General features: G+C 41.8%; 1 protein-coding gene and 1 long non-coding RNA gene across 3 annotated transcripts in view; one reads left to right on the top strand and one right to left on the bottom strand.

Annotated features, from left to right (window-relative positions):
- The first annotated feature begins 17 nt into the window (after positions 1-17).
- On the top strand, positions 18-23,587 carry LOC131492586 (uncharacterized). The gene is made up of 2 exons (XR_009252149.1): positions 18-687; positions 23,377-23,587. It is a non-coding gene; the product is annotated as an uncharacterized LOC131492586 (long non-coding RNA).
- Positions 21,539-25,313, bottom strand: part of ACTN2 (actinin alpha 2) — a 72,550-nt gene continuing 68,775 nt past the window's right edge. For both annotated transcript variants that reach the window (XM_058696260.1, XM_058696261.1), the window contains exons 19-21: positions 24,699-24,764; positions 23,428-23,586; positions 21,539-21,753 (exon numbers count right to left, since the gene is read on the bottom strand). In XM_058696260.1, coding sequence (XP_058552243.1) covers positions 21,595-21,753; positions 23,428-23,586; positions 24,699-24,764 — 384 coding nt within the window. In that variant the 3' untranslated portion in view covers positions 21,539-21,594. The remainder of the gene's footprint in view (positions 21,754-23,427; positions 23,587-24,698; positions 24,765-25,313) is intronic.

Here is a 25,313-nt window from a genome sequence, read left to right as displayed (position 1 = left end):
TTGGTCTGTACGGGCACGTCACGGCTGTATTGGCTGATCTGTTGGACCAATCACCTGAGGGTTCTCCCCAGGGTTCTCTGGGAGATGTAGTTCAGGATCCCAGGCGGTCAGTGTTTAGTTAGAGCCCAGAGGAGGCTTTGCTCATCTCCAAGCCCCATATCCAGAAGTGCGGCCAGAGTGACCTCTCCAAGTTTAGGTCGTAGTGCGAAGTTGACGATGGTTTTCAACGTGTTTTGGTGTCAAGAGACAGGAACGTGGAGTCAGAAGACGAAGTACCAGTCACGTTTTGCTACTGACTGGCACTGGGCAAAATAATTAATCTGAGGCAACACCACTCTACACTCTCTAAGCATGAAATGATAGGTTTTGCTATTTTATAAGGTTGTAGTAGGGAGAAAATGAGATAGTGTGAACGCGCTGTGAAATCTTAAAGTACGTATAGGCATGTTAATTGTCACTTATTGACAGTGAAATTTTATTGAGCACTTATTATGTATCATGCATGGGGCATGCAAAGAAATGCTTCCATCTTGGAGAGATGGAGAAGGAACTCGCAACCTACTTAAAACTAAATTGAGCAGGAAAAAAAGAAAACCACGTATGGATACAAAAGAGCTGCAGTATTCTAAAGGTGTTGGGGGGAAGCTTCAAGGAACTGAGTCTTGAAGAGTAAGAAGTGTGTGCCAGGTAAGGCCATTCCTGTTGGGACAAACTCCCTGGGTGGAACACAGCACTTGAGAGAATTTGAAAATAAAGGACGGCTCTGTAAGGATCAGCCTGGTAGATGGGAGGAAAGCAAATGAATCTAGAAAAATAAAACTGAGACCAAATTGTGAAGTTCACAAAGCTTTTTTTTAAAGTACAAATTTGCCTGCCCTTCTCATTTTACTGTGTGTAATTATACCTCAGTTTTTTAAATGTAACAATTATAATAATGTGTATGGCATCTTTACCAACAGTGGTCACACTTGGAGATGGGAAAATCGGAGGGGGTGGGGAGTGAAGGGAACAAAGGAGAGTGTGGGCGGGATAGGATGGCCCTGAACAGCTGAAGATCTTGTTAAGACTGTAAGGGCTAGTTTTAAATTATTCCCCGTGTCACAGTTTGTTGATGAGTCCCTTGAAAAAGAATCTTTTAGGTACCTAGTTACTTAGTATCCTCTGTCTTAGCAGAAATTGCAGGAATTGTGTATCAAGTGTGTATTTTTAACAAGTCTTCAGATACTTGCTTTGTCAGCTAAAACTGACCAGATCCAGTGTTCTCTTAGTCTTAAAGGGGTAACAAATTAGACTAAAGGGGCAGTGAATTACTAGTACAGAAACCCACACAACGTAAAGAAAAGTTCCAAGGATACCGTCAGGGGTTGACCTGTGTCCCCCAACACAAATGTTGAAGTCCTCTAAACGCTAACACTTCAGAATATGAACTTACTTGGAAATAGGCTTGGTGCACATATGGCAAGTTAAGATGAGGTCCAAGTGGAAGGGACACTTAGCCCAATGTGACTGGTGTCCTTATTAGAAGACGAGAGAAACACACAAGAGAAAAAACAGCCATGTGACAGCAAAAGCAGAGGTTGGCATAGCCTGCTGACACCTTGGTTTTAGACTTGTAGTTTCCAGGACGGTCACACAATACAGTTTTGTTGTTTTAACCGTCCCCCCCCCCCCCATTGTGTGGTACTTTGTTAGAGCAAGCCTAAGAAACTGATACAAATACATCTTTAGCTGAGGTGAGACCACCAAGGCAAAGCCTCAATTTCTCTGTCTCCGTAGAAAAGAACCTATTGTCTCATTCTGATGATAGTCTGCTAGCCCACCCCCCACCTTCACCCCGATTCTCATTAAGCTCATCCATCATACCCATTATGTAGAGGTAAGGCTCCAAACTTCCCCTTGGTAGTTTTGGGCTTCTTTCCCAGTGGGTTTGTCTTACAGAGAAAGAAGTTCTGATTGGTGAAGCTATATATCCAAATCTCACCGTACACCAGGGGTAAACTGTATTCCAGCTTTATACGTTATTCTATGGGCTTGATTGTGTATGTCAACCCCATTAGATTGCATTGGTGTCCTGCCAGTCGAGAGTCCTGGGACTGTAAACTGAGAGCCAGTTCTGGAGCAAGGTATTGCTTGCCCTGGGGTGTGGTCAAGGTGATCATCGGCTTTCCCCAGAAGATCCCTGACTTTGTCCTCCCTCCCTCAAATCCTTTCGTAATCTCAAGATTTTGACCCATCCTCAGAGGCACAGAGGTCAACAAGCACTTTGATTACTGACACGGATTGCACTAATTGAGCTGAATTTACCGAGTCTATGATATACAGTCTTGTCACCAAGTACAGGGAAGTAAAAAAGAATATAAACGAAACATGAAGGTTTTTTTTTAAGTTTAAAAATTTTTTTTTAACATTTATTTATTATTGAGAGACAGAGAGAGACAGAGCATGAGCAGGGGAGGGGCAGAGAGAGGGGGAGACACAGACTCTGAAGCAGGCTCCAGGCTCCGAGGCATCAGCATAGAGCCTGATGCAGGGCTCAAACTCACAAACTGCGAGATCATGACCTGAGCCGAAGTTGGATGCTTAACCGACTGAGCCGCCCAGGCGCCCCAAGAATTTGTTCTTAATTAACATTTCAGTTTAAAAATTATTTCTGGCGTGCTCTGAGAGCACCCACTTCTCTCTGACTGGCTAGGACAGCTGATCAAGACTAGGTACTACTCCCTCTTTCTTTCATCATAAATTGGAAACTGTGAATAAGGTAAGAAAAAATAAGATAAATAAATAAATAATAAATAAATAAATATTACTTCTGATTCCCCTTCATGTCTAGAATAGAAATTTCTAGAATTCAGGGGCACCTGGGTGGCTCAGTCGGTTAAGCATCTGACTTCAGCTCAGGTCATGATCTCACAGTCCATGAATTCAGGCCCTGCATCAGGCCCTGTGCTGACAGCTCAGAGCCTGGAGCCTGCTTCGGATTCTGTGTCTCCCTCTCTCTCTGTCCCTCACCCCCTCATGCTCTGTCTCTCTCACTCTCGAAAATGAATAAATGTTAAAAAAAAAAAAAAAAAAGAAATTTCTAGAATTCAAAGATAAGACTTTACAAAGTGTTTATCAGGTCACTTTCCCTTCTATCTCATTGATAAAAGTAAAAGTTTAGCAGTTAGCTAAAAGTTTAGCTCTCAGCTCATCATCTTAAGTAGATTAAATACCACAGTCCTGTTTATTAAACAAAAATATTGGTACTCATAGGCAAAATCAAACCAAATCAAAACAAACCGACAGCTCCCAAAAAACCCAAAACCAAAAATCCAACTCAAAGCAGATTTAGAGCAACCCCCCGCCCCGCCCCACGCTTTGGCTTTTCTTAAAAAGTTTTAAATATCCTTGCAATTAAATTTATAAATGTTCTCCTCTCTGTCTTCTGAATGATGATATTTTCAGTGTTTGGAATTAAGTTTTGTCTAACCCATAACTTACAGTGTCGGATGCTGGTGTCAGGCTGCTGGGGGCCCCTCTCTACTGCTCTCTAGTTGTGTGAGCTCTTGGGTACTTCCTTTTTCCTTAATTTCTGCCTCTCTAAAAGGAACAAATATATGAATCCTATTTTATAAGCATGAAGATTAAAATAAGAGTTTGCTCATAAGAACTGAAGAGTTCAACACACGATGGGGCGCCTGGGTGGCGCAGTCGGTTAAGCGTCCGACTTCAGCCAGGTCACGATCTCGCGGTCCGTGAGTTCGAGCCCCGCGTCGGGCTCTGGGCTGATGGCTCGGAGCCTGGAGCCTGCTTCCGATTCTGTGTCTCCCTCTCTCTCTGCCCCTCCCCCGTTCATGCTCTGTCTCTCTCTGTCCCAAAAATAAATAAAAAACGTTGAAAAAAAAAAAATTTAAAAAAAAAAAAGAACTGAAGAGTTCAACACACGAGAGCTAGTCTTACCAATGTTACTAGATCAAGCCCATGGTTTGCATTTTAGTTAAGTGATGTCTGCATACAGGTGCTGGCATAATTAGGCAGGTCAAGGGTGAACTGCCTTGGATAATTAAGGCTGTTTTTGCAGTCAGTGGAGCAGGAGGCAGAGATTGAGCCAACTGATTTCCCCAGGTGCCAAGTCCTAGAGAGAGATGGTAATTCTCTCAGGGCAGGAGAAAAGCGAGGCCTCCTCAGGGCTATTGATGACAGTAAAATGACTTCAGGGATGCCTGGGTGGCTTAGTCGGTTGGGTGTCTGACTTCAGCTCAGGTCATGATCTCACGGTTCCTGGGGTTCAAGCCCTGAGTCAGGCTCTGTGCTGACAACTCAGAGCCTGGAGCCTGCTTCAGATTCTGTGCCTCCCTCTCTCTCTGCCCTTCCCCTGCTTGTGCTCTCTCTCTCTCATCAAGTTTGTTTATTTTTGAGAGAGATAGAGAGAGAGTGGGCGAGGGGCAGAGAGCGAGAGGGAGACAGAATTCCAAGCAGGCTCTGAGCTGTCAGCACAAGCCTGACTCGGGCTCAAACTCACAAACGGTGAGATCATGACCTGAGCCCAAACCCAGAGTCAGATGCTTAACTGTCTGAGCTACCCAGGCACCCCAGAACAAATTGTTTTTTCATAACTACAAAAGGAAACTGGTTAAGATTCAGTGCTTAAAAATTTCAACAATCTAGAGGCCCCTGTGTGGCTCAGTCGGTTGAGCATCTGACTTCAGCTCAGGTCATGATCTCCTGGTTCATGGATTTGAGTCCTGCATGGGGCTCTGTGCTGACAGCTCAGAGACTGGAGCCTGCTTCAGATGCTGTGTCTCCCTCCCTCTCTGCCCCTCCCCTGCTTGCACTCTGTCTCCGTCTCTCCCTCAAAAATAAACATTAAAAAAATTTTTTTTCTTTTTTACATTTCAGCAATCTAAGCCAAGTTAGTATTTTGGTTTTGGTTTCCTTTAATGGGCAAATTTTCAAATAGGGATGGGGTGGGGGGGGGGGCATCTGGATGGTTCAGTTGGTTGAGCATCCAACTTTGGCTCAGGTCATGATCTTACGGTTCATGAGTTCAAGCCCTTCATCAGGCTCTGTGCTGACAGCTCGGAGCTTGGAGCCTCCTTTGGATTCTGTGACTCCCCCTCTCTCTCTGCCCCTCCCTGGCTTACATTCTGTCTGTCTCTCTCTGTCTCAAAAATAAACATTAAAAAAAATTAAAAATAAAATAGGGATGATTTAAAACATCGTTTTCTGGCTTTGCCTGGGCGGCAGGGAGGCAAGGTCCAAGTAAGATAATCAGGGTGAAATCTAGAATTGCTACGGTATTTGGGACATAATTCAGAGATATTAAAAAAAAATAAGAACTCTTGGTGTATGGCATTTAAAAATCTGTTTAAATCCTATGAATTGTTGGCATTATTATTTGTTCTTTTGGTTAGCAAATATTTATTGACACTGGCCAGACACTGGAGCTAAAATAATGAGACAGACCCAGGTCCTGCAGCCTAGAATGTAGGAAAAATGATAATCAATTATATCATTATAAAGCAAGATTAGTGCCATGGTGCTCTTATTATCCTTGTTTTAGGATGAAAAAAAACAAGGGAAAGAAAAGTTGGCTGATGAGACTGCAGTCCTGTTTACACGTAGTTGATCACAACCAGTTACAGATTTCTTTGTTCCTTCTGCACCTGCTCTCTTTACTGATTACCCTAAACGAAAAGGAAAAGAAAGAAGAGAGAAGAGTTAAACCCAAGGTCACATTTTCAGTACTTGGCAGCTGGTCCTCAAACCTGGAAAACTGGTTTCAGCACTCAGCTAAGACTTTCCTTTGAGCAGTTCATGCAAGAGCCCTCTCCCCCAGAAAACTGGACATCCCGAATCGCTGGTAATGTCAGCTGTTACACAGAATCCCTGGCCCTCGTTTACAATATAGCATGAGTTTACAAAACATGGCTGCTTTCTTAGTAGTTAAATAAATGCCATTCATATTCCTGAAACCCTGGAATTTTACTATGCCACGTTTTCAATGGGAGATATTCGGGGCGAGACAAAAATTTCACGTTCAAAGGACGTTCAACATACGTTCATACCCCAGGGTGTGAGTACAAGACCTTCCTGAGGTCTGGGAGGTCAGGCACTTGCCTACTACTCTGCCTGTCCTTTTGCCTTGCGTATTTAATTAGTCTTTTATTCCGTTTAAGAAAGTCTTACTCATGTACAGACTTTTTCTGGCTAGGTCTCAACTACGTCTACAGCAACGTCTAATTACTGGCACACGGTGGCAAGTGAATAAATGTTTGCAAGAAGAAATTACTGAGGAGCGCCTGGCTGGCTCAGCCGGTAGAGCATGCGATTCTTGATCTCAGGGTTGTAGGTTTGAGCCTCACATTGGGTGTAGAGATTACATAAAAATAAAACCTTAAGGGGCATCTGGGTGGGTCAGTCGGTTAAGGGTCCGACTTCGGCTCAGGTCATGATCTCACGGTTCGTGAGTTTGAGCCCCATGTCGGGCTCTGTGCTGCCAGCCCAGAACCTGGAACCTGCTTCTGATTCTGTGTCTCCCTTTCTCTCTGCCCCTCCCCCACTTGTGCACACGCGTGTGCACACACACACACACACACACTCTCTCTCTTTCTCTCTCTCTCTCTCAGAAATAACTAAATATTAAAAATAAAAATAGATAAAACATAAAATCTTTTTTTAAAAAAATAAATTACTGGAGACATATGGCCGTCACCATTTTTCAGATCTTATCGCATAAACACTGCTAGCTCAAATTTCACAGCAGACTATAAAAGAGAGAGGAGTTTGTTTTGTTTTTACAAGGATATACTTAAAAGTTGTAATCATTCTCTAAAATTGGAGATACGATTCTTTCGTTTTCCAATGGTAAGATAAATCTCACAAGGTTAATATTAAATAAAGCAAAATAATCCCCAGATCAAGCTGACTGTAATTCAATGAAAGGTACCAATCCTGGTAAAGAAACACTGTGTTCCTCAGAAAATGTGGGCACTGGGTGAAGCTGAATATTGCTTAGGAACGGAGGCACAGAGAAGGGACTCAGGAATGTCCGACTTGCTAATGGGATCTTTAACCGTTTCTGGTGTAGCGGGTTTCTATACTAGTAGGAGATCCATGCCTCAGGCTATCAGGGTTTGAGACCACTAGCCTTCAGAGTCCTCTGGCTGTTGCCTGGGTGGCCAGCTAGTTCCTCTCTGGGGACAGACAACCATACTGGGACATGTAAGCTCTTTCTACTTAAAGTGGGACATAAATATACCGGTATACCATTAAGAATACCCATGTGTAAGTATCAAGCACTTCTAATAATATCTGACATAACTTTTATACTTGGATGGCCAGTTGGTATTAAGGACCTTGATATAAAGTCCTTATTGGGGCGCCTGGGTGGCGCAGTCGGTTAAGCGTCCGACTTCAGCCAGGTCACGATCTCGCGGCCCGTGAGTTTGAGCCCCGCGTCAGGCTCTGGGCTGATGGCTCGGAGCCTGGAGCCTGTTTCTGATTCTGTGTCTCCCTCTCTCTCTGCCCCTCCCCCGTTCATGCTCTGTCTCTCTCTGTCCCAAAAATAAATAAAAAACGTTGAAAAAAAAATAAAAAAAAATAAATAAATAAAATAAAGTCCTTATTAAAGCCATTAATTTGGATAGCTCTCAAAAATGCAATATTGCCTGAAGACATTAAAGTTACATAATGTATGTTTTTCTTCAAGTAAATATTTAATCACCAATTACTTATTCCATTGGTCAAACACTATTAATTTACAGTGCAGGGTTAATTCTGTAGTATGTTAAATCTTGGCATGTTTTTATTAGGGACTAATTTAATTTCAAGTAAATTGAAACCCATGGCATTATTCAGATTATCAAAATGTGTAATTGATATATTGACATCAGAAGGGTACCTGGGTGGCTCAGTCGGTTGAGCGTCCAACTCTTGATTTCGTCTCAGATTATGATCCCAGGGTCTTGGGTTCGAGTCCCGCCTCGGGGGCTCAGTATGGAGCCTGCTTGAGGTTTTTTTTCTCTTCTCTCTCTCAAATAAAATTTAAAAATATTGACATCAGAGCTTTAGAAAGTCAATAAAACAAGTACTAATTAACTACCTGAACTAGATAAGTAATGTGTCAGGTGCTTTGGGGGGGATGCAGAGATGTTCAAAACAGGATTTCTACCCCAAAGATCAAAGAGAAATAATAAATGAGGAAGACAAAGCAGAAATTGAATAAGGGAAGTACAAATGAAAAGCTACCGACCAGAGAAAAGGAGGAAGTTCATTCAAAATATAAAGAACTGAGAAGGATTCAAGGAAGGAGATGGGTTTGGACTACAATGTAAAAAATTGGTGCTTATGGGCTGAAAGTTTATGGGGCACCTGGGTGGCTCAGTCGGTTGAGCGTCCGACTTTGGCTCAGGTCATGATCTCACGGTCTGTGAGTTCAAGTCCCGTGTCAGGCTCTGTGCTAACAGCTCACAGCCTGGAGCCTGCTTCGAATTCTGTGTCTCCCTCTCTTTCTGCCCCTAACCCACTCGCATTCTGTCTCTGTCTCTCTCAAAAATAAATAAAACATTTTAAAAAAATGAATGTTTACGCCATGCCTACACCTCACACGAATTCATATGTTGAAATTCTAATGCCCAATGTGATGGTGGTGGGATGTGGGGCCTTTGGAAGGTGCCTAGGTTATGAGAGTAGAGCCTTCGTGGATGAGATAGGGCTCTTGTAAAAGAGGCCCAAGACAGCTTCTTTGGAAAGGGTATTCCTTGGTCGCAAGTAATTGTTTGAAGGACACATAGATCATAGATGTTATAAGCTCTGCCATATGTAACTTGTCTTTCTACTGCTCATATGCTTGAACAACTGACTGATTGCCTGCGAAATTCTTGAATCACAGCTTTTTCCCCTCAAAATTGTTTGCTGTGTTGTCTTTCTTTCTAACAGCTCTACTGAGATATAATTCACATACCATGCAATTCACTTATCTAAGGTGTACAATTCAATGGGTTTTGGTGTATTATATTATTAAATTTTTTTTAATGTTTTAATGTTTATTTATTTTTGAAAGAAAGAGGGAGAGAGAGAGACAGACAGAGCATGCGGCGGGGGAGGGGCAGAGAGAGAGGGAGACACAGAATCTGAAGCAGGCTCCAGGCTCCGAGCTTCGAGCTGTCAGCACAGAGCCCGACGTGGGGCTCGAACCCATGAACCATGAGATCATGACCTGAGCTGAAGTCAAACGTTTAACTCACTGAGCCACCCAGGTGTCCCACATTATTAATTTTTTTAATTGTGGTATAATATATAACATACATTTGCCATTTTAACCTTTTTTAAGTATACAATTTAGTGGCATTCATTACAATCACAATATTGTGCAATCATCCCCATCATCCATTTCCAAAACTTTTTCACCACCCCAGATAGCAACTTTGTAACAATTAAGCCCTACACTCCCCAATCCTCCTCACCCCAGTCCCTGGTAACCTATAATCTACTTTCTGTCTCTATGAATTTGACTACTTTAGGTACCTCACAGAATTGGAATTATATAACATTTGTCCTTTTGTACATGAGTTATCTCAGCATGATGTTTTCATGGTTCACTCGTGTGTAGGTTCACTCGTGTGTAGCATACATCAGAGCTTCATTCCTTTTTAAGGCTGAATAGTATTCCATCGTATGAATATACCACATACTGTTTACCTATTCATTCATTCATGGACCCTTGGATTGTTTCCACCTTTTAGCCGTTGTGAATAATGCTACAATGAACATTGGCATACGAGGATTTGCTCCGGCCCCTGCTTTCAATCCTTTGTGTATAAACTTAGGACCTGGAATTGCTGGATCATTTGGTAATTCTACATACTGCTTCTTGAGGAACTGCTCAGCTATTTTCTGTAGTGACTGTAGTGTTTTACATTCCGACCAGCAACGTGCAAGGGTTCCAATTTCTCTGCATCTTTGCCAACACTTGTCACTTTTTCATTTTACTGATAAAAGGTATCTCAATAGGAATGACATGATATCTCTTTGCAGTTTCGATTTGCATTTCCCTAATGATTAGTGATGTCGAGCAACTTTCCTGTGTTTATTGGCCATTGTATATCTTGTTAGGAGGAATATCTGCTTAAATCCTTTGTCTATTTTTGAATTGGGTCGTTTATTTTTTGTTGTTGTATTGGAGTTATTTATGTATTCTAGATACCAACCCCTTTTCAGATACACGATTTGTGAAGATTTTCTTACATTCTGTGGGGTGTCTTTTCACTCTCTTGCTGGTGTCCCTTGAGGCACAAAAGCCCTTAGTTTCGTTGAAGTCCAATTCATCTATTTTTTCATTTTGTGAACTGTGCTCTTGGTGTCATACCCACTAAATCATTGCTAAATCTAATGTCATAAACATTTCCCACTACGTTCCCTATGTTTTCTTCCAAGATTTTTGTAGTTGTAGTTAAGATTAGGTCTCTCGGGGCGCCTGGGTGGCGCAGTCGGTTAAGCGTCCGACTTCAGCCAGGTCACGATCTCGCGGTCCGTGAGTTCGAGCCCCGCGTCAGGCTCTGGGCTGATGGCTCAGAGCCTGGAGCCTGTTTCCGCTTCTGTGCCTCCCTCTCTCTCTGCCCCTCCCCCGTTCATGCTCTGTCTCTCTCTGTCCCAAAAATAAATAAAAAACGTTGAAAAAAAAAAAAAAAAAAAGATTAGGTCTCTCATTCATTTTGAGTTAATGTTTGCATATGGTGTAACATAAGGGTCTAAATTTATTTTTTGCATGTGGAATCCAAATTTTCCCACCACCATTTGTTGAAAAGACTGTTCTTTCCCTATTGAATGGTCTTGGCACCCTTGTCAAAAATCAATTGACCATACATGTCAGGGTTTATTCTTGGGTTCTGCAGTTTATTCCATTGGCCTATATGTCTCTCCTTATGCCAGTACCACACTGTTTAGCTTTGCAGTAAGTTTTGAAATGAAGAAGTGTGAATCTTTCAACTTTGTTCTTTTTTTCTTCAGATAGTTTGGCTATTTGACATTCCTTGAGATCTCATATGAATTTTAGGGTGAGTTTTTCTGTTTCTGTAAAAATGCCATTGGGATTTTAATACAGATTGCATTGAATCTGTACATTGCTTTGGGGAGTATTGACATTTAACAATATTCCAGTTCACGGATGTGGGATATCTTTCCATTTATTTAGGTCTTCTTCAACTCACAGAAATGTCTTGTAGTTTTCAGTGTGCAAGTCTTTAACCTCCTTGATTCAGTCTATTCCTAAGTATTTTGTTCTGCTTAATGCTATCGTAAATGAAATCATTTCACTAGTCCCTTGTTAGATTGTTCACCGCAAATGTATAGAAATACAACTGATTCGGGAGTGTTGATTTTATATTTGAATCCTCACTGTATTCATTTATTGGATCTAAATTTTTTGTGTGTGAATTCTTTAGGGTTTTCTATATATAAGATCGTATCATCTATGAATGGAGACCCTTTTACTTTCTTTCCAGTTTAGATGTCTTTTACTTGTTATTCTTGCCTAATTGCTCTGGCTAGAATTTCCAGTACTCTGTTGAATAGAAGTGGTGAAAGCAGGCATCTTTGCCTTGTTCCTGATCTTGGAGAAAAAGCTTTCAGCCTTTTACCATTGAATGTGATGTTAACTGTGAGGTTTTTTTGTATTTCTGTATTTCGTGTGGTCTTTATCATCTTGAGGGAGTACCTACTATTTATATTTTATTGAGCATTTTTATCATGGAAGGGTGTTGTATGTTACCATATTTTTTCTTTTTCTTTTAATTTTTTTTAAGTTTATCTATTTTGAGAGAGAGAGCATGTAAGCGGAATAGGGACAGAGAGAGAGGGGAGAGAGAGTCCTAAGCAGGCTCCGCATTATCAGCACAGAGCCTGATGTGGGGCTCAAACTCAGGAACCATGATATCATGACCTGAGCTGAAATCAGGAGCCGGATGCTCAACTGACTGAGCCATCCAGGCACCACCCCTATGGTATTCTTTTTCTGTATCAATTCAGATGATCATGTTTTGTTTTATTTTGTTTTGTTTTCCCTTCATTGTGCTTCATTATGTCATGTAGATAAAAAAGATAAAACTAGGCGGGGACCCTAAACTGAGTGGTTTCAAATTAGGATTGGAAGGCTCAGCTGAGGTGTCTCTGTTCTTCTGCCTCTGCCTTAGGCCAGGCCCTTGTCTTACACTTGGACTCTTAACAACAGCCTTTTCAAAATAGTCCTCATTTTACTGTCAGTGGATCTTGGAATGATTGTCTTTGAAGAACTTGCAGTCTGCTGGGAATAAAGAATTTCTTTAAAAAAATTTTTTTTAATGTTTATTTTTGAGAGAGAGAGAGCACAAACAAGGGAAGGGCAGAGAAAGAGGGGGACAGAGGATCCAAAGCAGGCTCCGTGCGGACAGCAGAGAACCTGATGTGGGGCTCGAACCCATGAACCGTGGGATCGTGACCTGAGCCCAAGTTGGGCGCTTAACCGACAGAGCCACCCAGGTGCCCCGGGAATAAAGAATTTCTAATTCAGTTGATCTCATTGGAAACTGGCCTTTTAATGAAAGATTTGGTTTGTCCCTGGTCTGCAGACTATAATAACCTGTTTCATTTCTAACCTCATCATAATATTGAATGAGTACATATGTTAGGACATAAATATAAATCTTAAATGTAAATTCAGTGTTTTACGTTTAAATCCGGAGTCTTCAGGGCTTTCATACATCTGAAGCAAACACATAGTCGCTTCTTATATGTTTATTGCTTAAATAAATACTCCAGCAGGCTGGGGATTCATTTGGTTTTGCAAATTTTATGCATATCTCCATTTAATATCTTATTTTCTCCTGAACCATTCGGGATGGAACATTTCATGTATAGAACAGAATTGGGTTGATTCAGACACCCAGCCCCTAAGGGGAAAAGTGTCGATTTTTGATATATTGAAGAATGGTTCCTACAGTCTACACCGTGAAAGGAAATGGAATGTGGCCTATGTGTGGTATTAGAGTAAGACTTAGAATTGCCTACCTTCAAAATTCATCTTAGGGTAACAGGTAAGAACAGTTCTGGAAGTCCCAACTCTGCTGGCTGGGTGATCATAGTCACTTAGCCAAGGTGGTCTCAGTTTTCTGTAGAATGAGGATCATAGTGAATTCAAGGGGAATGCTGTGAGGAGCTGTGATCGTGGCTATCACATTTCTTCTCTGAGCCTCATTTCTATCAAAGGAAGGAATCTGGATGAGATTATCACTGGGCCATAATTTCCTGAAATCCTGTTTATATGTTTAAGTCGGTATTTCCCAAAATATGTTTCTCAGGAGGGAATGTGATAGGACATTCCTTACTTTTTTAATTTTTAAAAATTTTTATTCTTGAGAGAGAGAGAGAGAGAGAGCATGAGTGGAGGAGGGACAGAGAGAGAGAGACACACACACAGAATCTGAAGCAGGCTCCAGGCTCTGAGCTGTCAGCACAGAGCCCAACGTGGGGCTCGAAACCATGAACCGTGAGATCGTGACCTGAGCTGAAGTTGTACACTTAACTGAGCCATCCAGGCGCCCCAGGAGATCCTATATTTTAATAGTTATGGCAGACAAAGTAGAGTTGACAACAGGGCCGGCACAGCTAAGGGGATATGCCTGCGGCCTGCAGTCAGGTTTGCTCGGCCTCACAAACCCCAGCTGCCTCTCAAGACGCTACCCCACAGCTTTCCGCAATTATCAAAAGTAAGTGAGGCGATGAACGACTAGTTTTATAACCATTTGGGGGCCGTGGGATATAGGAAGAAGAGGCAATACAAGTTTAATTCCATAGCAACAACTTGGTGCACACAGAACTGCCCACTGGGAGATTCGGGCATGTAGACTCATTCAGCACGTGAGCTTCTGGAGGAATCCTAGAACAGACCCCTCAGGTGGAAGGGGGAGAGAGCTGAGTCTGTTACTACTGTGGGGACCCCAGACCCTGGAGGCCCACTGCAGTATAAGGAGGGAACAGGCATTAGCCTTAACACCCTGTGGTTGATTTCTTGGGCTCAGAAGCACTGCAGTAGCAAGAGGGCATCAGGAGTGGCCAGCCAAGTTGTACGTGGTTTGACATCCCAATATAACCAGCATCCCAAACGCTGTGGTGATCAGGGACCAGAGACATAAAATGGCAAGGCGGAGGGCAAGGCTGAGCAGGAGGCTTTCCCCCCTGATGACATCTGTGAATCTCCTTGTAAGAAAGTGATGTCATAATGGAAGGTCCAGGTGGAAGGTAAGACATTTACCATGCTTCTCCTTCAAGAGCCATATCACGTGGTCTCGTTGATCAAACAGTGTTCTCAAAAGAGGACAGAAATTATTTTAAAGAGAAGAAATGGATGAGTGGGGACAGGAAGAAGACAAAGAACCTTACCCCCAGAGATAGAAGTATTCTGTGTCGGCAAAATTGCTGACATTCACTCTGATGGCAAAGAGTCAGAGGGGTGCTGAATGGTGAAACTGTATATAAAACAGAGGACTAAAGCATATGAAAACAAAGAGTGTCTGAAAATTGTGCTTCAAATTAAATTATATGCAGTGGTTGCAAATGAATGAATGAATGGATTGAATGAATGAATAGATGTGTTGAGTTTGGTACAAAATGTCACTATCTTCGATTATGAAACGTCTATAAAAATGACTTGACAGGAAAAAGAAGTGGAAGTGTTTAGGACAATCTAAAATACTATAATATGAAAGATATTAGTAAGTATATTAATATAGTATATGTATGTATACTATTATAGTATATATACAGCTATATTTACACAGGTGTGCAATCAGGAAGCTGTCAAAGTTCATAATGTTATTGGGGCATCTGGGTGGCTCAGTCAGTTGAGCATGTGACTCGAGCTCAGGTCATGATCTCCTGAGCCCCACGTTGGGCTTGCTGTTGTCAGCCTGTCAGCCCAAAGCCCACTTCCCATCCTCTGTCCCCCTCTCTTTGCCCCTCCCCTGCTTGTGCTCTCCCCAGTAAATATTTTTTTAAAAGTTCATAATGTTATTATTTGGGGTAAGGCTAGGCTGCTAAAACAGAGACACTAAATATAGTGGCTTAAAGCATACACAGTTGACCCTTGAACAATGTGGCGGTTAAGAGTGCCAACCCCCCTCGCAGCTAAGAGTCCACATATAACTTTTGATTCCCTGCAAACTTAACTACTAGTAGCTAACTGCTGACTGGAATTTTACTGATAACTGTCTATTAACACGCATCTGTATGTTATATGCATTATATACTGTATTCTTACAATAAAGTAAGTCAGAGAAAATAAGGTGTTATTAAGAAAATCATAAGGAAAATACATTTCTAGTTCTGCTCAGTTCTGCTTATAATTGTATATATATGTATATATATATATATACATATATATGTATATATATCTCATATATATATATATCTCATATATATATATATATATAAACACCCTGCATGTAAATGGATCCATGCAGTTCAAACCCGTATGTTCAAGGGTCAACTACCCAAGTGTCTCCTTCCATGGCAGTCTTGAGGTGAGGAGCCCATGTCACAGGCACAGATCTGTCAAACAAGGATCCAGATGTCTTTTAAGCTGTGGCTGTTCCACCCCTCGGACTTAACAACCGACTGTTGGTTAATGCCTTCTGTCTCTTTCCTCAGGACTCCTTGTTCAGTCCATTACACTCAGAAAGTGTTGGGGGAACTTGTTTATTTTAACACACCTTTGCCAATAATCTTTTGTAAAAAATGCATTTCTATTACTACCTGCTTTAATTATATTTTCATCAAAACACTGGAGCTGCAGATTTAGATAATTAAAAAAATGGAAAATGTCTCCCACGCAACCTAATTGCCAAAATCACACTAAACAGTTAACTCAATGAGTCTTCCTTTCTGTCATTAAAAAAAAAATGTGACTTTATTTTTCAAGTCAAATAAACTGTTAACATATTTTGAGGAATAGAATAAAAACTACCAAGAGATAAATGATGCAACAAATCTTGTAAAAGCAGTTAAGTCAAGATTAAAATGCTGTTGTAGAACAGCAATGTAGTAGAACATTTTTATTCTGTAAATTTTTCTCATTTACTTATGCAATATAATATGCAGCTACAGTCTTAAGTTATTCATAAAGCAGAGGGGATGCTGAAAGGAATGTTACTCCTTTGGCACACGTGTGTGCATATGTATACCGAACTCTGGTGTTTGGAAATAAATACAAATCATGTATAAAATTAAGTAATTCCATTAATTTTGTTAGACACACTGATCAAACTTTTTCAAAGTGATTAATGAGAGTAAATATAGACTGGTAAAAGTCAATTGGTCTCATATCTAGTATAAATTGGATTTTTTTTTTCTAACATGAAATAGTATATATTAAACATTTTATAAGATGAATTAAGTTCAGGACTGTAACTGGAATATTTTGGATGCCTGGATAAATATGTCTTAAATAGTTTCTTGTGTCATGCATACCAGATCTCAAAGAAGCCACGTAAAAATTTACCACAGATTTTGCCTGGTGAAATATGAAAAGTCAGAAAGCTCTCCTGTACTGACCTGTGCTGCTTTGGTTGTTGGATGGTGTTTTTCTAAACCAGCGAGCTCATTCTAAGGATTGGTCTAGAGAGTAGCTGAAAAGAATTGCTTGTGTTTTAAATACAGGACCCCAAAAAGTGTCATTTAGATGGTTAATCTTTCTTACTGATGCTCTGATTTTCCATCTCCAGTCTCCCTCATGAGTAATTCATTCTTTTGGCAATAACTGAGGAATGGAAAAGGGGAGGTCAGTAAGTGAAAATCAGCGTTACTGGTACTGCCCATACTTTATGATACACGTATCTGATTTCAGAAAGTCCCCACGAGGGCCAGCGCGTTCTATGCCTGAAGCCCCAGTTCACCTTCAGCAGAGCAATGACTAAGACAAGAAAAGGTAAAAAGTTTTACAGCTGGGAGTATGGCAACTCGACTAAGCACACCCAAATAATGGTTCAAATGATCCCGTTGTTTGGAGCCCTGGAGATTTTTACACCTTAGGTCGGTGCACCTTAGAATTCGAATAGGTGAGGGGTGTGCTTTCCTTTTGAGAAGTGGGAGAAGGAGAGTTCTACAAGCAAAAGTTGTGACAAAGGAGACCCTGTGATATCAGGAAAGAGGACATCTGGGAAGCTGAAGATCCAGAAATGCATTAAAGGCGCCCATGTCCACGAAGTACTTGGACATCTTCACACCCACAGGGACTTGTGCTGGAAGGCTGCTACTCGAAGTCACTGATCAGTTTGAGTTCTTTCCTGCCTCTCTCCGGCCAGCCATCGGCTTGATTAGTTCCACCTTTTCTCATTCCTGTGCATGCTATTCAACAACACGGAAACTCACAAAACCATGCAAAACTGTTCATTCAGTGCTTACTACCTGCCCTGTGCCGGGTGCTGTGCTAAAGGTTGCACGGGGAAGACAAGTCCCTGCCCTTCGGTGACCTCAGCACAGCACTACCCCAGGGCACTATGTGACAGACTCAAAGCAGGAGCAGGAATAAGCTCCGGATGTAGAGGAGATTAAGGCTGTGAAGACTGGGCGAGCCTAGGGAACACCTCACAAAGGAGGAGAGAGACCCGGAAGGATGATTGGATTTGCCCCACCTGGAGAAGAGCAAAGACCCTCCCCAACCTCTGAGACACTTGACCCAATTGTTAGAATCATTGAGGTTTTGGAAATAACACTGCTCAGGGATGGGTGGGTATGAGGTGCCTGTGGGAACAGTGGCCAGAGGGAAGGCTGGTTCCCTACGGGCACTCACGGACATTAACGCATCGATTTCCCTGTATTTGTTTGTCTATCCCATTGGCAACAATCACCCGGGCAGAGCACAGAGTCCTGAGGCACAGAGAAAGCAGTGGTTCTCAGCCTCAAGCATACATACATTAGATGGATCGAGAGGAAACAGTGGTACAGAGGACTGGATTCTCCCACCTCCACCGCCATCAGAACTCTGATCTGGGCGGTCTAGGGTGGGATCCGGCATCAGTTATTTAAAAAAAAGCATTCTTGGTGAACCTCACATACATCTGGAGCTGAGACACAGGAGTGGGACATGTTGAGGAAAAAACAGGTCAGGGGAAGGAAATGTCCCCAGCGATGCTGCATGGACAGGACCTTTGAATTTTAAGGCAGCACAAGGGCTCTGAGCACCAGGAAGGGGCCTGGAGCAGACGGTACGCCCCTGAGCTGGGAGGTAATTTTGATGAGGGCTGGCATGCTTGGTTTTGGCCACTGGGCACCCAGGTGATTTTGAAATTATACACTTAAATGCTGACCATAATCCCATTTCATCGTTCATACCAAGTATTCAAAAAGTCTCTTTCTCTTAACAACTACTGTTTCTATAGCAAATCCTCCATCTCTGGTAGCTCGTCATGTAAGGACGCACCGTGACTTTTTAATCGGTGTATTTGCCACTGTGGTTTCCTGGCCATGAAAAAGGATTTGCAACGTGTACCTTGGTGGACCCCCAGGCATTTCTTCTCCTCATATGTTTATCAGTGGGGATGTCTGCACTGCTGTGGGGATAACTTCAGAAAGACTTTAAGGCCCTGGGGAATCCTTGGCCAGAGATCCCCACTGACAAATCACAACCGCCTCCAGCTCCCGGTTTGAAATGAATGATGGTCTGTCAGTTTCTTAAGTATTGAGTTGTTAATAAATGTAAAAGGGAAATAAAACCTGTCTCCTTCGATGCTGATTCTGTATAGAACATGAAAATGCCCCACACAGGACAGTATCATCACTGCACAGGCCCCTGGGTATTAAAGAAAGCTCAAGGACACAGTGTCTTCCTGTCAAATAATCCAGAGAAACTATGGGTGAACTTTTGTCAGCTTGTTAACAACTGGCAACTTCGCCTTAAAGTTCAAGTCTCTAACTTTGTATCATTTAGATTCGCCTTAAAGTTCAAGTCTCTAACTTTGTATCATTTAGATGCGTGTCCTTTCACTTAAGGGCTGTAGGGAGGTCATCTCCAGCGTATTTCATGAACCTACGTGAGTCAGGTACACAGTAGGAGAGAATCCCAAGCCAAATGTATCCATCTAAAACGAAGTCATTGCCAGGCATTTCTAGGTCAGCAACCAGACCTTGCCGGAGTTTGGCCATTTATATTCGTCCTACTGTTTACCTTTCCACTAAGAGCTTCTTTAATTTTTTAGACTTTTTAATTCTAACAATCCTTTCCTTTACCCTAATCCAGTGGTTTTCAAGTAAGCGTTATGAGAATCCTCCAAGGAGCTTTTAAAAACATAAGGATGTCCAGGTCTTAACCTGGACCTTCTTGAAACTCTGGGGTGAAAGCTGGATATGCACACATTTTAAAAATACCTATTAGCTTTCTGAAAGTGAGCTGCTAGGTAAAAACTCCTTCCTAATCCATTTAGTTTCCTGGTCCACTCATCTCTAACTGGGTCAACCTTAAATTCCTCATCTCAAATTCACCCTCTACCCAAAAAGCCCATCTCTGACTCTTCAAGGCAGACAAATACGAACTCAAACAAGAGTTTTAAAATATGATGGAGATTTTAAGTGATGAAATTTGTGGTCAACCAAAGAAACCGGTTATTGTTTGGAGTGATAAAAAACAGGAATTCTTTTCTTTTCCTTTTCCAAATGAAGTTTAATTGATAATTCAGCTTCAGGAATAAAAATAACTTCTGAAATGAAGAGTATAAATATGTTTGGTGAGTGTTTTTCAGAGTTTATTTCTTTTCTTTCTTTCTTTGCATACAGTGCTGATCCATTCTCTTGCCTGAATGTTATAAAGAAATTAAAATTTTAGGTAGATGAGCTACCTATTCCCATCCTAAAACACCACAAATCCCTAGTAGCCTTGAAGGCAAAATGCCTCCACAGTTTTTCCGTAATGTTTATGGCTGGAATATAGCACCTGGTTGAAATAAAATAGGGACTCAGAGTTCACTTAAACACGACCCCAAAGGTGTCTGGCATTAAACTCATGGACTCAGATATTTCAGGAATTTGCAAACTACCAGCTACCTACGAAAACGAAGCCCATCCAATTAAATTTATAAAGGCTGAAGGTTCTAAATGGGCCAATGCCGTAAAAGTGTTAAGTTACCAGACAGTTATGAATGGAAAATACCATGTTTCTGTTGATGGAAGTCTATAAAAATCTGAGGAAACAGACTGTAGGTAATGAGCACATTACTGCTTTTCTAGTAACACTTTAACTGCTGTTTGCAACTGTTGTTGCTTGTTTATAATTCATTTCCTGATCGTTGAGGACCGAGATACAAAAAGAATTCCTGCTTTATTCTCTAGAAGCTATCAACAAGATGGAAGGAGCAGAGGGGGAGTGACAGCATACTGCAGTGCAAGCAGAAAAATGGATGAACATTGACAAAACCAAGGCGGTGCTGGGCACACATGGGGTGTCCTCTGTGAGGAGGCTTCAGATGCAGACAGTGCCAGACTCCCAACCCGTTAGGATGTAACATCTAATCCCGGCGGTGGATGCACACCACGGGCTCACGGAAACACCTGCTGTGCAGAATGCATTTACTCGAAGATATGTAAAGCTTCTGCAATGCAAGAACTTACCTCTGCCCCTGTTGAGACTTAGGCCTTTCCTACTTTTTCCTAAGAACTCCTTCTTCCCAGGTCGTAAAACCAGAGGCATAAGGCAGTTCGGCCTGGAGAGCTGGAAGGGTTCCAGTCTCTGACCTGTCCCCGGTTATGAACTGCTACCACAGACACTTGTTTAAAAACCGAGCACTTACGGATGGGGGACCTGTACTCACAAGCTCTAGAAAAAGCACAGAAACCTGGACTCGATAAATAATCCTTAAAAACTCATTTTATCTAGTGCTTTTTTTTCTTCCTCTCTGGCAATTAAACTGACTCTCGTATTTCCTGAGGAGGTCCCTTGTTTGGACGATTGTAAGGCATTGAGACCCACTAATTGACTACATAATCCTAAATAATGAAGAACTGACTATAATCTCTACTTAAAAAAGTTTTCAGTACTAGAGATCTTTCAGGTCATTTTTGTTCCCTGGACAGTATTAAATTCAAATATACCTAATCTTTGGATGAGCAGTAAAGTAAAATGCTAATAGCCCAAATATATTCCCCTAGGGATAATGACGTAAACACATTAAATATGAAGAATATTTTTTAAAGTATCAAACGTTTACCTAATTCGTGATTTTGTTCCCCCCCTCCGATCTTGAATCCTGGGTTATTTTGTAATTTCCCGTTTTTTACTTTCCTTCTGTCCTGGGGGCCTCCTAATTTCATACTACACAAGCAATTTGCTTTATCAAAGAAAACAAGAAAAACCTGCTATCTCCTTGTATTTACCTAAAAATCCAGAAATAAAGAAACCTACTTACAAAGCACGCTACCTCATACACTGTAGAAACTTAATCTCAGCCAAGTTACACTGCTGCCAATCACTGAGCTGCAAAGTGTTTCTTTCTCTCTCTCTTAACTTAATAAAGCTTGTCAAAGGTTCCAAGAAACCAACTGTGACTTCGGCTTTTATTGCGTTCTGATGGGATCAGTGGTTACAGGGCCCCAGCATCACAGATCACTCTCCCCATACAGGGCGGAGGAGAACGCGGTGTAATCCAGGGCACCGGGCACGCTGCCCGGCCCGGAGTAGGCGGGCATCCTCTTGATGCAGTACTGGGCCTGATCTGGTGGCAGCTCTCGACGGAGCTCTTCTGCCAGGATGTACGGCTGGAAAAAAAACACGCAAGTGTCGGTTAAGATCAGTGGCAGAAAACACAGGAATGTCAGTGGCGTTGATACTTACACATCGCCTGCATCTGTTGGATTTAAACAAAGGATCGAAGTTGGGGGGTCTAACAGGGGCAGTAGCGGACAATGGACGGAAGGCTGCGTTTCACTCCTAAGAGCGTATGTGCAAGGTGATTTGTCTTGTGGCCAGAGCAGGAAATCGTAATACGCTTCATAAAGGCAGAGGGAGGACTATCACCAGTATTCCTCAAAATGAGCCATAATGCAAAGGGAAAATACTACAGCCTAAGATTCACACTGGAAAGATAAAGGGACAGTTGGTTTATATCATACACTGATGAGAATATAGGGATGGTTACTTAACGTGATCAACGTTTTCTTTTTTTTAACATATGTGACTGTGTTTTTAGGAAATGGAGTCATTTTCCTACTCAGTTTATTATAAAGCTAACTTTGCCACTGGAGAAAACCTCTTTCTAAAGCAAAATAAAATTAACATTAGCAATGGATTGTTTTTTCTTTTCTTTTCTTTTTTTTTTTTTGGTAAATGTCAAATGTCCAACAGGAAACAGCATAATTCTAGTAAAACAGACTGGCTGGGGGCAGCTCTGGCTGGGGGCAGCTGGGTGGCTCAGCTGGTTAAGTGTCTGACTTCAGCTGAGGTTGTGATCTCACAGTTCGTGCGTTTCAAGCCCTGCATCGGGTTCTATGCTGACAGCTTGGAGCCTAGAGCCTGCTTTGGATTCTGTGTGTCCCTCTCTCTCTGCCCCTCCCCTGCTCACACTATCTCTCTCTCTCAAAAATAAATAAACATTAAAAAAATTTTTAAAACCAGACTGGTTGGCGAGAGTCAAAAAAATAAATAGCAAATACACTATAACTTATAGTAGTTTTCTTATGGGGTGGGTGCATTAGATGAGCTTTGCTTTATTACCTCCTCTCCCTCTACCCCCACTCTCATGAGAACAGGATGAATTTTAAAATAAACATTATTGTTTTTAGGATAGTTTAACTTATCTGATGTTTTAAGGTAATAAGCATGGCCATGCTGATGTTTTAACACCCTAAATTCCTCTTCCCTTTCAGCCAGAACACAGGGTAAAAGAATCATGGCCCACATTGAATTTATACGTACTGAGATGTTATTGTTTGGGGAATGAGATTCAAAAATCTTGAACATGCAATTAAACTCCTACTTCATTTCTAGCCCACACGTAATGAAAAGCCTGCCAATATTTTAAATGACTGAATGGCTATATTTAACTTTGCTCCCGTGGTTGGGCACAAAGTTGAGGTCACTGATCCTTAAGAAAATGTTCCCGGTTCCACGGTATCTGATTTGTGTGGCATCTACTGACCCAGAATGTAAAATGGCATTTAACCAGTGAAGCACAGAAAAAAACTCTACAAAATATGCACTTGGTTCCTTCTGTCAAATTCACTGTGAGGCCCACACAAAGTGCCAGGAACAGAATGTCTGTGTTTTCTCTGTTCTGTGTTTGCCATCGTTAGGTTTACTTGCTGCTTTTTGATTTCAATGCTGATGTGGTACAAAATATCAAAATGGTTTTCACTTGGCAACGCTGTTTCTTGTTTTACCAGATCAATGCACCGGACTACCACAAAAGCAGAAGGAAATCTGTCACTGCAGACCTTATCAGAAGCCAGGATCCGGAAGGAGGCAATGACCTGCTCAGCCGTGTCCGTGTCCGCCGTCTCTCTAGTCATGAAGTCGATGAAGGACTGGAAGGTGACGGTGCCCTGTCCATTGGGATCCACCAGGGTCATGATGCGGGCAAATTCAGCTTCGCCCTGAGGCAAGGTTGCAAAGAAACATGTAATTCAACGGGACACAACCCTCAATGAGGCCTTTTTACCTCCCGACGTGCAAATTCCTTAGCGTCTGAAAATTTAAATAGCGACTTAAGTTTATTGCCATGAAATGATGTTACAAGTTGCTGTAGCATGAAGCCAGAAGCTGCTGAAGGTCAGAATTCCTTCCTCCCTCTGACCCATGTAGCCTTCAGGCCTTAACATATTTCCGGAAGAGGAATTCAGAGAGAAAGAGAGATGGGCCTTTTCTCGGACTCCAATCAATCAACAAGAGTAACACTGCTAAATGGAAGGCAGTTCAGAACGTGGCTCTCATGATTTTTATTGTAAGGGTCTGAGAAGAACCAAAGTAGCTCATGTTCAAAATCCACATTGATGGGTAATAGAGAAGCCGGGGTATACTGTAAATGTAAGATTTTCTTAGCTGATTTATTACTAAAAAAGTTTTTACCTTCTAAGATATTAGTGGGAAAAGCACTTTGAAAATCATCAGGCTACTAAATACCATTCAAGTGTATACACTTTATAAAGGATAAACTGTACAGTATATGAATTACATCTCAACATGGCTGTTAACAAATCATCAGAAGGGGTGCCTGGGTGGCTCAGTCAGTTAAGCATCCGACTCTTGATTTCAGCTCAGGTCTCCATCTCACCTCCTTCTAACGGTTCATGAGATCCAGCCCCATGCTGGGCTCTGTGTTGACAGTGTGGAGCCTGCTTGGGATTCCCTATCTCCCTCTCTCTCTGCCCCTCCCCTGCTCATACTCTCCTTCAACTCCTCCCCCCCCACCTCAAATAAATAAACTTAAAAAAAAAACAAACTTTAAAGAATAAAAAAAAATCATCAGAAAACTTCATGTTCTCTTCTTTTATTAGAAAATAAAAATCTGACCAATTCCTGAATAAACACACATATTCTGGCTCTGTGAAATTCTTTCTATATAGTAGCAGGCAAGCCTTCAAAAATATCCTATACGATGAAAGTGCACTGATCCCAAGTGTGCCATCATAATTTAAGTGAGTCACCTCCCAGAAGTCCAAAGTCAATAAAATATCAAATCTTAGTAAAATTTTCACTTCTGTCTTACCAAATCATAACCCATGGAAATCAAGCAGGCTCGGAAATCTTCATGATCCATCAGGCCATTCTTCCTCTGCCAACAAAGAAAATGAACAGAGAAGCTGAACGTTAGGGACAGATCAAATAAGAATCCAGTAAGAATCCAGTAAGAGAAGGGCCATGTTGAGCCCTGCCGAAGAGACTGTAAAGGTCACTCTATTTACAGGGGATGGGGCTAACACGGGAATGTTACAGAATACTTTCTTAAGAAGGAAAAAGGAGGGCAATGCCTGGGTGGCTCAGTTGGCTGAGTGTCCGACTTCGGCCCAGGTCATGATCTCACGGTTGGGGGAGTTCGAGCCCTGTGTTGGGCTCTCTCTGGTCAGCCTGCTTTGGATCCTCTGTCCCCCTCTCTCTCTGTCCCCCCCCCCCCCCGCTCATTCTCTCTGTCTCAAAATAAATAAACTTAAAAAAAAAAAAAAGGAAAAAAGTGGAAAGGGGGCTAACCACCAGACAAAAATTAAAGGAGATTACACATGCGAGAAAGCAGCAGGAAAAAAAACCACCTAGTGCCAAGAGAATGGCCCGGTCAGAACTAACTACTGCCACCTACTGATGACAGATCACTAATGGTCCAGAGAAA

The sequence above is a fragment of the Neofelis nebulosa genome, chromosome 13, assembly GCF_028018385.1.
Source record: "Neofelis nebulosa isolate mNeoNeb1 chromosome 13, mNeoNeb1.pri, whole genome shotgun sequence".
Lineage (NCBI taxonomy): Eukaryota > Metazoa > Chordata > Mammalia > Carnivora > Felidae > Neofelis > Neofelis nebulosa.
Note: the sequence above shows the minus strand (reverse complement) of the source record. Positions and strands in the feature narration are given on the sequence as shown.